The sequence below is a fragment of the Myodes glareolus genome, chromosome 6, assembly GCF_982192425.1.
Source record: "Myodes glareolus chromosome 6, mMyoGla1.1, whole genome shotgun sequence".
Taxonomy (NCBI): Eukaryota; Metazoa; Chordata; class Mammalia; order Rodentia; family Cricetidae; genus Myodes; species Myodes glareolus.
The window spans coordinates 83336107-83349133 of NC_142031.1; the positions used below are offsets into that span (position 1 = coordinate 83336107).

The 13027-nt window shown below is 47.5% G+C and overlaps 1 protein-coding gene across 1 annotated transcript; it reads right to left on the reverse strand.

The window, feature by feature from the left end:
- Positions 1-579: 579 nt before the first annotated feature.
- Tmem247 (transmembrane protein 247) lies at positions 580-6427 on the reverse strand. The gene is made up of 4 exons (XM_087907559.1): positions 6235-6427; positions 5104-5430; positions 755-943; positions 580-687 (listed from the first exon to the last, which is right to left on the reverse strand). The coding sequence occupies exons 1-4, from the start codon at positions 6349-6351 to the stop codon at positions 580-582; spliced, it is 741 nt and encodes a 246-aa protein (XP_087763685.1). The 5' UTR covers positions 6352-6427.
- Between the last annotated feature and the right edge of the window lie 6600 nt (positions 6428-13027).

Here is a 13027-nt window from a genome sequence, read left to right on the forward strand (position 1 = left end):
AAGAAAGCTGAAGGCTGGAGCCGCCACAGGAGAGCCTGCCTCCTGGAAGGAGACTTCATTTAGTTCTGAGCATCTCCAGACCTTTCAGGGGAGACTGGCCAAGACAGCCATGGGCAGGGCCACACCCAGACTGCTTAGCTATGCACATCTCTGGCTCTCTACTTGAGTCTAAACTTTGTGTTAGAACCCCAAGGTGAACCTCTTCATTCGTCCCTCTTCTAATGTGGTCACTGAATAAATCTCCATCTTCTCGGTTTTATTCTTGTCCACTTGGCCTGTAGAGGACAGGTGGTGAGCTTCAGTTTGTGAAGGCTGCCAGGACGCAGGATCTGAACTAACAACCTTAGGAACAGTCTCTTTTGTGAGCTAAAGTAGCATTCTCGAGATTCTGGGGACTGGGACAAGGACATTTTTGTTGGAGGAAGGGCTCACTTTAACTTGACGATTTAAAGGGGAAAAAAAAAAATCAAACTCTACGAGCAGGAGTGGATGTGCGGTACCCAAGCCGGCTTGGCCACGAATGTGACGATGATTCTAGAAAGGTTTGATAGGCCCTCCTTGAAGATCCACCCCCCAACCTCAACCTTTTAACTTCTGAAGCTCTCCCTTGGTCATCGCAGTGAGAAGCAGGCCAAAGGCAGTGGCCGGGCCAAGTGTCTTCACGCCCCAGGTGGCAGCAGCTGGCAGCTGTGCCAACAGATAAGTTACAGGGGGCGGGGAGGAGTCCTGCCAGTGGTGGAAGACGCAAAGGCACTTGGAAGTAGGACCACAGGGCTTTAATCAAACACAGCAAGATGGCCGCGAGGCAGAACAGGTAATGCTTGGAGAAGAGAAAGAAGACCATCTCCTTGGCAACGTAGATGATGTGGATGAAGATGAAGCAGTACAGGAACATGGCAAACTGGTTCTGGGGGAGCAAGAGGTCCTGGAGGCCTCCCGAGAACTGTGAGGAAAGAAAACGACATAGCTGGCGACATCAGCTATGTTAGGCCAAGATGCCCTAAACTCGTGAGAAATATTAGTTGAGATATATGCAGTATTATTGAATGTATTTATCCATCCATTCATCTTTGTCTCCCCTTTCCTTTCAGCCACTTAGAAAAAGAAAACTATGGAAGGCTCCATATTCAAGCCCCTCCCCCCCCAAGTTTTTGTAAATGAACCATAAGTAAAATACTTTTTAAAAACTATTCCCAAGGGCCCAGGCCTTAGATACATCATTGCTGAAAACAGCTTCAGACCTGCCCTGACCCTGACGGTGACCTCAAGGAGGTCACTGAGTCATAATCCCCCTTCCCAAAATCATGAGGAAAAAAGAGAAATGATAAAATAAATCCTAGTGAGGTCACTGTCACATAGACAGATCTCATTCATTTTGTATCTTGAGTTAACCTTATTTTTCCTGGCCCTGGGCACTAGGCCAATGCTGTCCTTCCTCGGCCCCATTTTGCCCAGCTGGGTTTCCCATGTGAACCAGTTCTCTAGGACTCCAAGTTTCCCAGATCTGGACTCTGGTTCTTAGAAACGTTCTTTGGATATTGTCCCCTAATAGCCTAGTTTTCGGGACAGTGGCACTCTGAAGGTACAGTCTTGAGCTCAAATGAGTGTTTCAGACTCCCTGTGTCTTGGCACATGCCACATGGTTAGTATGTGGTCCTCCACCATGGAATCTGCTCTCTCCTGGGGCAGGTGGCCAGAGTTCCAGGCTCCCTGAACTTGCAGGAAGTTGGGTTTTCGGATGGGTCTGACTGTGAGTCGCTCTTTCCTGAAGTCAGTTACTAGGTTCAGATTCTATTTTGTCATCAGTGTGTGAAGCAGAAGCCAATATAAGCATTCTGGTTTGAGTTCAGGAATTTGCCATGGTTTCTGTTCCACAATGCTTTTTAAGATGTCATATTTTAACAGCTAAATGACAAAGGCTAAGATGCCCTAAACTAGTGAGAAATATTAGTTTAGATATATTCAGTATTATTGAATTTATTTATCCATCCATTCATCTTTATCTTCCCTTTTCTTTCAACCACTTAGAAAAAGGAAACTATGGAAGACTCCATAATCAAGCCCCCCCCCCCCCCCCCAGTTTTTGTAAATGAACCATAAGTAAAACACTTTTTAAAACTATTTCCAAGGGCCCAGGCCTTAGATACATCATTGCTGAAAACAGCTTCAGAAATGAGAAAGCAATGATATCAAGACATAAAACTAAAGGGATGGGAAATGAGTCCAACTCTACTGTCTCTAAGGTGAACAGCAAGGAAGGCAGGAGAGCAGAGGAAGAATTTCATGTGTTCTCTGGCAGGGTGGTACTCTGTAGGCTGGGGTTCTGAGCCATGACCTCTGCCACACTCTGTAGGCTGGGGTTCTGAGCCATGACCTCTGCCACACGCTGCAGCCTGCATGTGTTTAGCCTGAAATGAGGACAGAGAGAAGTTATGATGTGTGGGTGTATGTATGCGCATATATATATATGTGTGTGTGTGTGTTTATATGTAATGCTTATATATATGCATATACATATGTAATATGCTGATACAGTGAACTCTGTCTTGTTTATATTATATGTATATATGTGTGTTTATATAATGTTCACATATATGAGTTTATATATAAAATGTTTATATATAATTTACTGATAGTAAACTGTCTTGTTTATATTATATATATGAACACACACATACATGTACATATACATATATACATGATATATACATGTACACACATGCACACATATAGATACATATATACATATACCAAACCTGTTAGACTTTTTAGGACACTACCCATGGCCTATCTTTTAGGAAGTAGAGGACTTTAGGGCTGGAGAGATGGTTCAGAGGTTAAGAGCCTGGTTGCTCTCGCAGAGGTCCTGAGTTCAATTCCCAGCACCCACAAGGTGACTCACAATCAATCATCTGTAGTGAGATCTGACACCCTTTTCTAAATTAATAAATATATAAATCTTTAAAAAATAAAAGAAGAAGCAGAGGACTTTATAATAAGGATTTTCATGTCACCCAACAAGGAGAGGCATTCTTTCCAATTAAAAAGAGAGAAATAAGTAGGAGGGATGGGCCTACCAGACTGTGATCGCTAATTTTCCCTGTCACCTGAACAGGACCTGGAACTGCCTGCAGCTGCGCCTTTAGACCTGCCTGTGAGGTCCTCTAGGCTAGGCCTACTGAGATGGGACTTCCCACCTAACTGTGAGTAGGCTCTATCCTGTGGGTTGGAGTCCTGGACTGAGTGAAAAGGTTATCTGAGCCCCAGTCCTGGCCTAAGCAGGGGACCAGCCTCCTAGGGCTTCTCCCTGGAGCCGTGAACTGAAACCGCCCCTTCCTTCAGCTGTGTTTCTCAGGATGTCTGTCAGGGTGTCTGTCACAGCAACCAGACAAGAAACTGTTACAAATAGCATGCCTGATTTAAATAGTTTCTGGTTCAAATTTGCAACTATTTCTTCCTTGGAATTGAGAAAAATCTAAGAATGTACAAGATTGGAAAATATCAAGTGTGTGTGAGTTCCAGAGAAAGGCAAATGTTTTCTAGATAGGAGAGAAAAAAGGTATTTCTGATGTCCCATTCAATCAGCTTGACTTGGCTCAGTAATATCATTCAGTGTGTACTTAAGCACGTAACTGTGAGCAAGGAAAAAATAATCAGGAAGCCAGCATGTGTTCACTGAGAACAAGCCATGTCAAAGAAACCCACTTTCTCTTTAAAGAATTGGCCAGTCCTTGGGCAAATGTAGCACCTTATTCTGGGAAGCCGCTCGACACGGGACTCAGTGCAGCTTTCTTGGGCAAGTTGCGGAAACGCGAGCTGGGGAGGCTGTCCCAGCACAGTGTTGATTGATGGCACCCCGATAACCTGTGGTGGGATCTTGCCGTGGGATTCCCTTTGGGTCAGCTCCTTCTCAACAGTGATAGCAATCGCGTAGATGAGGACAGGCTTCTCAGAACCGAGGGTGACTCAGAGCTGGGAAGCTTAGCTAATAAATCACATCCCAGTAAAACCGAGAAGTGGTGAGTGGAGCTGCTGCGTGCAGGTCAAGAAGGGAACCGTATGGGTTCATAAAAATGCTAGCAGCCAACCGTTTACTGAGCGCTTACCTAATGCGCTTGTTCGTTGCAAGCCGGCTTGTGTACGTTTGCTCGCTCACTTCGACTTTACAATGACTCCGTGAGACAGGTTTGACTTTAGTGATGAGCAAACTAAGGTTCAAGGGGGAATTAGTGATGTGTTCAAGGTTAAGTGGTTAACTAAAGTGCTACAGCCGGGGTTTTTACCCAGAACCCATGACTTTAGAGAGCAGGACGCACCACTTGGAAGTGGTGACATCATTCACCATGAAGTGCTTAGAATGGTCTGGTCCCAGCGATCAGTACCTCGCATTGACACTTCATCTCGACTTGTCCTTTGAAACAAGCTCTCACATAGCCCAGGCTAGCCTCAAACTTGTTATGTCACCTTGAACTGATCATTCTGCCTCACTTCCGGAGTGCTGGGATCCTGGAGGCCCCACATATGGTTGGTTTGGTGCTGGAGACTGAACTCAGGGCTGCAGGCATGCAGGCCAAGCACTCTACCTGCTGAGCTAGGATCCCCATGGCTCACATGAGCACTCTTGGCCCCATTTCGGGCCGGAATGGGCTGAGTAGGGGTTGAATACACGTTTCTTGTGTAAACAGCCTTGCGTTAGTGGTTATCAGGCAGAGTGTTCAACAGAGAAAGCTCAGACCTGACAGGGAGGTGATGGTTCTGTTGACACCCAGTGGTCAGCTGATGAGGACTGCTGGGTCTACGACAGCATCGTGAGAGAGAGACCAGTGATGGAAGACCAGTCGTCGTGTGAGTATCGGACACAGGCTGTCAAAAGTGGTTCTGGGTAGAGGATGGGGTTTCAGGGTATCTCCGACTCTCAGCTCTCTTTGGAGACTTGAATCTCATTTAACATGGAAGCTCTAACAGAGTTAACCACATGGGACAGGATCTCAGATCACCCTGCAAACTGACTCCAGGCACCAGGGGCTAGAGGCAGCTACGTGGATGCTCACCACCTCTCAGTCAGACCCGGATGGCCCTCGGCCCTTAGCGCTACTCCGCTACCTGGCGAGGCAAAGCCTGCTGCTGCTGCTGCAACTGCTCCATCACCTGCTCGTGGTGCCTCTGCCGCTCATTCTCCTGGTGCAGACACTTCAGGCGTGTCAGCTCAAACTCCATGCGCACCTTCTCCAGTTCCATCGCATTGTGGTGTTCTGTCTCCAGGGTCAGGGGCAGCTCCACGGGTTCCAGTCCAGGTCCGTCACCAGCCTGACCCTTGGTGGTGTGGCCAGACTTTGGGGACAGTGACTTAGGGGTCCCTGGGCAATCTCTGTCTTCACAGGTTTCATTCTCTTCCATGATGGGCAGTTCTAGCTTTAGGGGTTCTGCATCCTAGGATGGGGAAGAAGGGGTGGGATGATGGTGGAGTCAAGTGTGGGGTTCCCTAAAACCACATCCCCAGCTCCAAGCGTCAGTTAGCCTGGGGTGTATTACAAAGAGTATCTAGGCTAGGCAATGGTGGTGCACACCTTTAATTCCACCCAGCTCGTGGGAGGCAGAGGCAGGCAGATCTCTCTGAGTTCAAGGCCAGCCTGGTCTTTAGAGAGTTCCAGGACAGCCAGGGCTGTTACACAAAGAAATCCTGTCTTGGAAAACAAAGCAAAACAAAAACTCAAAACACAAAGAGTGTGCAGTTAGAGACTCAAGAACAGAAAGCCAACTGCCAGGAAGGTGTGGTGCCCTAAATTTGTAACTGAAAGCATTGATAGGTGAGGTGGGCATCTGCTTAGGTAGCAGTTCTTATCACCAGGGAGGTCACTTTCTTATTTCCCTCATTTTACCTAACTGTTAGGCAACGGGCCTTTCAGGGACTCCAGAGTGGAAGAACCCTAGGGTCTGTGTTGAGAGAACCAGTCAACACATGTATATGTATCCGTGTGTCACCCAGCCACAGAGAGAAGGAAGGGTCTCAAATAGAGAGATGGAGACAGTTTCATGCGACATTACAATCCCACGAAGGGCTGCTGGTTCCTGGAGGCAACTGGGTACCAACTATGGGGATGGGGCACAGTCCTGCTCTTCTTGGCATCTGAATCTCATAATAATGCCTGAGACTGTAAAGCTTAGCATGCCCCGCCCCGCCCCTGCCCCTGCCCCATGGAATGTCTAGGGCAGTCAAGAGAGGCATCCTCTTACCAAAGAGGCCTTTGACTTCCCTTCGGGCATGTTGTCACCAGGTGCCACCTTGGAAAGGGTGGGGCAACTTTCTCCTGCCCCACGTGTTCCCATCATCTCTCTGTCCTCCGTCGCCATCCAGAGAACCACAGTGCTGCCAACTAGGGCCAGAGGACATATTTTGAGACAGCAGCATTTGGCTTCACCAAGTTCTGGTGACCATCATAATCCCTTATCCTCATAATAGCCACATTCTACCAGTTGCTAGGGCACTTTGAGTTAGAGGCTGTCACACCATTGAGGAGTCCTTGGTTGGGGGCAGCAAGATAGTTTAGCCAGTAGAGTTGCCTGCTAGCAAGATCCAATAACCTGAACTTGATCCCTGAGATCCACATGGTTGAAGAGAGAGAGAGAGAGAGAGAGAGAGAGAGAGAGAGAGAGAGAGAGAGAGAACTGACTCCCTATGTGTTTCCTATGGTATATGTGTATACCATATAACAAAAAATAAATATATGTAATAAAAAATTAAAAGACAAAACTCAGTGAAGATTGGGCCTTTCTTACCCCCAGGGCTGCTTTGAAAACTGGAATGTCAGTTGTTGGTTCTAGAAGCCTATTGTATGAATTCCAGTCCCGTAGGTTTGCCTTTTAAATGCAGAGTATATTGGAATGGATCGGTTTTCTCCTCCCCGACTTCTATGCTGAATGCTCCCCAGGAACTCAGAATGTGACTTTATTTGGAGATGGGATCATCATAGAAATGATGTCATTGCAATGGATCCTAGTCCAGTGTGACTAATGTCTTCAGAAGAGAAGTGCACCGATCAGTATGGAGGGAGAGCAATGCAGGCACAGCGCAAGAGGGGAGCCTTGTGTTGGGTTCCCCAGGGAAACAGAACCAGTATGAGACATGGGAAAAGGAACATAAGAATTAGCTCCCATAATAATAGAGGTTGAAAAAGTCCATAGTCTCCTGTCTGGAAACTGAAAACCCACAAAGGCTGCTACTGCCAGCTGTTACTGCTAGGCTGAGTCCAAAGACCTGGTGCCCTAGTGCAAGGGCAGAAGACCCAGGACGCCTCAATACAACCAGCCACTTTCCACCTTACATTTCATTTCATTGAAGACTCGGTGGATTGGATGGCCCACTCCCACTGGGGGTGGCAGTCTGCTTTTCTTACTCCGTGTCCTTAAAGGTAGGTGTCGTCTATAAATACCCTCAAAGATATGCCAGTAAATAATGCCTAACACAATACTAGGCACCCGGGGCCTGGTCAAGTTGACATGTAAAATTAACAGTTATAGGCTTGGATCAGAGCCTTCTGTCCCAGTGATTTTGGAAAAACTGAGCCTGCCAATGCTTTGATCCCAGTGTCTAGCTTTTGGAATACCAAGGGTGTAAATATTACACCCCACCCGTGGGACCCTGCTGTAGAATCGCTAGTAAATCAATGCAACTTGAGCTATACATCCTAATAAATACCATGGGTAGTGGAGGAGGAGGTGAAGATTCTGGAAGACTGGGAAATAAATACTTTGTTGTCTTTGGTTTTATTAAAACTTTAACAAAACACTTTCAGTAGGCAGAGTCAGGGTCACATTACAGAAGGAGAAAGTGCTACATTCGAACTCTAGCTTTGTTTGCATGGCCAGCTGGGTGGCAGTTGGTAATAATGTATCTGGGGTTCAGTGCCCTCGTTTATGAATGGGGAAAAGTGACAGAGCCGCCTGTATAGTACAACACTAAGAGGAAAATGGGGTGGAGCATTCCACAAGGGACTAAGCAGGTGACTGCCACAGTGATTATTGTAATGAGGATGATGATGATGATAAGTGCTTTTTCTATGGAGTGAAATAAGAGAATAAAATTTACTGTTTTGGAGCTGAAGAGGTGGCTCAGTGGTTGAGAATGCCCTCTGTTTATGCAGAGGACCCGAATTTCATGCCCAGCACACAAGTGCCTGTAACTCCAGCTTCAGAGGTTCTGACGCCCCATTCCTGCCTCCATGGCATGGCACAGGCCAGCAGCAAGGCTTGGGATGACCTGGCCTCATAGGGATACTGATGGGTTCAAGGCAGTCCTGAGGCACGGGACCCAGGGCTGATGTTCTCCAGGCTGAGACCCTTGCTTGTGTTTCACTATCACTACGACTTGGCTGATTTGGGGGCGGGTCTCTGCTCCTGTGTGGTCTTCCTGCTCCAGTCTCGCCCCATTTTAAAACTGTTTCACAATTAGGATGTGCAGGTTTCTGCTCCTTCCTGCTTCATCTTATTAATGACATTAACTGCTAGTGGTCCTTCAGGGTCCTGACCATATGGCCACTCTCTCTGCCTTCTTGCTCGTCCTAAGTCACTTGTGATTTGCCTAGTAAATTGTTCCAAGGGTGAGACTCAGAGTAACCTGGATATTGCTACAGATGCAGGGCCTTTCACTGTAGCCGCTGGACAGCCTCCCAGAAGGTGCCCAGCCCAGTTCCATCTGTGGTGTGAGGAAACGGAAGGACGCAAAGCGTGCAGCAGCCTTAGGTTGCCAAGCAGCCGGAGCTGCAGGTGGAGAGTTGCTCTTGCAAGGGGCGGGACAAGCAGTATGCTGGAAATGGAGGACACATCACAAAACATGCATCAATTACAGGTTTGGCAAAGAATTCGATGTGTGAGGACAGCGTTCTTGAGCTTTCAGGCACATTTGATTCTCAGGATGCCCCCCTGTGACGCAATGCAAATCAGGTGCAGTTACCACGGCCTAATGGGCAGGGAAGCTGGGCATGCAGAGCAGTGGGGGGGAGGGGAGATGAGAGCCTGGGCTGGAATGCAGACTTTCATTTCTCTGCCCTGTGTTTCAATACAAGACCGTAAAGGTGATCTTTGGGGGCTTCAGCTCTAAGACACCAGATGTTTTTTGCATCGTAAAAAGAAAAAAAAGCAGCTATATATATCGTAGAGAATTTTCACAAGCTTATTTGTAATAGCAAGATTGGGAGCCACTTAAATGTTGTCAGAAGGAGCTAATTAAATAGCCACTGTTGCATGGATGTCCAAACTGCTAACTGGGGTAGTAGTGCAGGCCTGGGATCTTAGCAGTTTGGAGGCTGAAACAAGACAACCGAGAATTCAGCACCAGCCTGGCTTACATGAGATGCCATCTCAATAAAACAAACAAAGCAGATATTTTTAAAGAACAATATGAAAAAAAAGACGGTGACTTCATTTACACCAGGATCTTGTCCTCAGAGAGAGATGACTTAGAAAAGCAAAACAGGAGCCCTATATGCACTAAAATGTGAAAATGCCTTGAGTTCACCATACCTGTCGAGAACATGTCTGAAAAGACGCCAGAGGAAACGCTTCCCAGTGGCTGTTCTGAGATGAGAGAGCCGAGGAATGAGGCCTATTTCTGGTTAACTATACCATTTGTGTTCTGACTTTTAAAAATGTGCATATGTTATATTTTAATTAAAATTTCAAAGTGTGTCCAGAGGAGCGAGATCTGCCCAGCGCAGGTGAAGAGGTCAGGATGTGTGACGTGAAGAACAGGGAGTCTTAGACGTACTTTGTCCTACGGGACCTGCACACCCCTCAACCTCATCTAGTCTGCTCTTCAGTCAGAGATGACATCTCGCTGTTGAGGCAGACCCTCCCCTTCCTGGCTCCTCAGTTCTGGACTTGGCAACATTGAGACACTGTTCTCAGATTGCTGGAGTGGTTTAGAGGCTTAGAATGGTAACCATAACCATAGCTTGTGGCTATTGGACACAAACTATATGCCAGACACTGAAACGTTTTCCATGGTGTATTGTACATAAGTTTCAGAACAGCCTGTAAGTTAGGACTATCACTGTTTCTCTAGAGGTAGAAACAGCATTATGGGAGGCTAAGCAACCTGGCCACAGCTACGCAGCTAGGAGGAAACCAGGACTTCACCACAAATGTCCCTGTCTTAAATCTCTTCCGACTTAAAATACTTGGAGTGATTTCTGTTTTCTTAATCCAACCCTGCTGGCACAAGGATACTCAGGAGAGGAAGTGATTATAAAGATGCTCTGAGGATGTGGAGGAAGACACACGGAAGTGGAGGAAGACACAGGGAAGTGGAGGAAGACACACGGAAGTGGAGGAAGATACAGGGAAGTGGAGGAAGACACACAGAAGTGGAGGAAGACACACGGAAGTGGAAGAAGACACACGGAAGTGGAGGAAGACACACGGAAGTGGAGGAAGACGCACGGAAGTGGAGGAAGACGCACGGAAGTGGAGGAAGACGCACAGAAGTGGAGGAAGACACACGGAAATGGAGGAAGGCAAGGGTCTGTCAAGCATCCTGGAGTCCCGTAGGCTGTGTTCTATCCACTGTAACCAGCTAGGAGACAAGAACACACACAGTGATTCCAGCAGTGAGGGAAGGAGATACAAAGGATTAGTAGTTACAGCAGGGTGAGACATACAGGAAACAAAGAATAGGTAGGGTCTGGAGAGATGGCTCAGTGATTAAAAGCACCAATGTTCTTTTCGTTTGGTTTGGTTTGGTTTGGTTTGGTTTTCCTAGACAAGGTTTCTCCATACAGCAGTCCTGGCTGCCTGAAACTCACTCTGTAGACCAGGCTGGCTTCAAACCCACAGAGATCCACCTGCCTCTGCTGAGTGCTGGGGTTAAAGGTGTACGCCGCCACCACCTACCTACTGGAGCACTTGCTGTTCTTTCTGAGGACCCGGGTTTGGTTCCTAACACCCACACAGAGGCTCACAACCTGTTAATTAGAGCAACTCCAATTCCAGAGATGCCGACATCCTCTTCTGGCCTTCCTGGCACCAGGCACACATACACAAGATACACATACATACGTGCAGACATTCAAGCATACATATTTTTTAAAAAACTTTACATTTCAGAAAAGTGAGGTCAGGGAGGTGGCCGGGACATAATGATGGGAAGGTGCTTGCTGTATACGTATGAAAATTGGAGTTTGAGTCTCTGGCACCTGCATAAAAGCTAGGTGTGGTGGTGCGTGTCTGTAATCCCAGCCCTGGGCAGGTGGAGAGAGGTGGATCTCTGTATCTCACAGCCGGTCTAGCTGAATCCATGAGTTCTAGGTTGAGAAAGATTTCCCATCACACAAAGTAAGGTGGAGAGTGATTGAGAAAGACCCCAACCTCTGGTTTCTTTACAAATTACATGGACCCGCATGCATGCATACAACACACACACCACACAAGACACCCATACCACCCAAACCTACACCACACCCACCCACACCACACACATACCACACACATGCACACTCAAAATACACAGCACACAGCATATACACACACCCCATACACAAAACACACCACACACAACCACACTCACACACGGTACACATAGCCACACTTACCCCTCCCCCACCCCCACTACAGAGAAGGAAAGGCTGTGAGAGGCCTCCTAGAGGCCTAGCTTCAAACTTTGCAGGAGAGGGTGTGGCCAAGTCTCTGAGGTCAAGGTCAAAGGGGGTCAAGATTGCAAGATTGTCAACAAAACTCCCAGGGAAGTCGCCCCAGGGACAGTGCACTTGCCAGGAAGTCACTGCAGAAGAAAAAAATCTCAGCTGGGGGCCAGCGCCCCCCCCCCCCCCCCCCCCCCCGCTGAAACTCTGGAGTGGCACATTTGGCACTGGAGTCAAGAACTGCAGCATTTCTTAAGAAAGGGACCCCGGAATCAGAAAACAGAGCCACTGGTCTAGTCTAGTGATGACTCGGCTTCGCCCTCTGCAGACACAGCTTAGAATCACACGCAACAGACACAATACAGGGATTGTTCACTCAGATCCCAAGAGGAGCAAGGAAGGGCTGGCTAGTCAGTTGAACACCTGCCTGGCTGCCCGGCCTTCGAGAAGTCACAAAAACCTTCCATGGCTCTGACCTTGATAGAGAAATAGCAAGGATCGTCGCGTGCAATTCTTCTCTCTGTGGAATATGAAGCCACACTAGAGAGAGAGAAGGCCCCTCTTGGCTTTGTGCTCCCTAAACACATATATACGGCCTGCGTCCCTGCCTGCCCTGGCAGACATTGCTCAGCCCCAAAAGCCTTCCTGGGGTTGTCTCTGGCTGCTCCCAATGAAAGGATCTTGTCATTTTTCTAGCTGGATGAGATAGTGCTGTGAACACAGCCATGTTCGTAGCAAGTGCCAGTAAAGGGGCTGTTTGGCTAGTGGCCCAGATAGAATACTGAGTGGTAAATGTGACATGGGCAGGCAGACCAAAGGGTCATGGAGCCATACCCCCACCTTGGGTCTGGGCACCCCAAGAAGAACCAGAGGTCCTGCTTTGTAAGCCACTTTCTTCCTTCTGCCCCTCATCTTGATCGTCAGCAGCAGACTATCCATTTGGTGACAAGTGCAGTTTGATTTTAAAGGCTTCGGCAACAGTGATAGGTGTGTGGTTTTTGCTATTTAAAGAAATTTTATTTTGCTTGTATGATGTGTAAATGTATACATGTTTGTGTACGTGTACGTGTGTAGAGACCAGAGGTGAGTGAAGAGTGTTCTTTATTGCTCCCTACTTACACTTTTTTTTTTTTTTTTTGGAGACAGGGTCTCTTACTTACCAGTTCAGTGAGTCTAGCTGGCCAGTGATTCCCAGAGAGCTTCCTGTCCTCATTTCCCCCATACTGTGACACAAGTTACCTGGCTTGCTTTTTACATGCGTGCTGGGGAGATTCACACTCAGGGCCTTATGCTTGCCCAACAACCACTTCATTGACTGGATCATCTTCCCAGCCCTACTTATATATGCTTTGGAGAGAGGGCATCACTATATGATTGAGGCCACCCTCGAATGT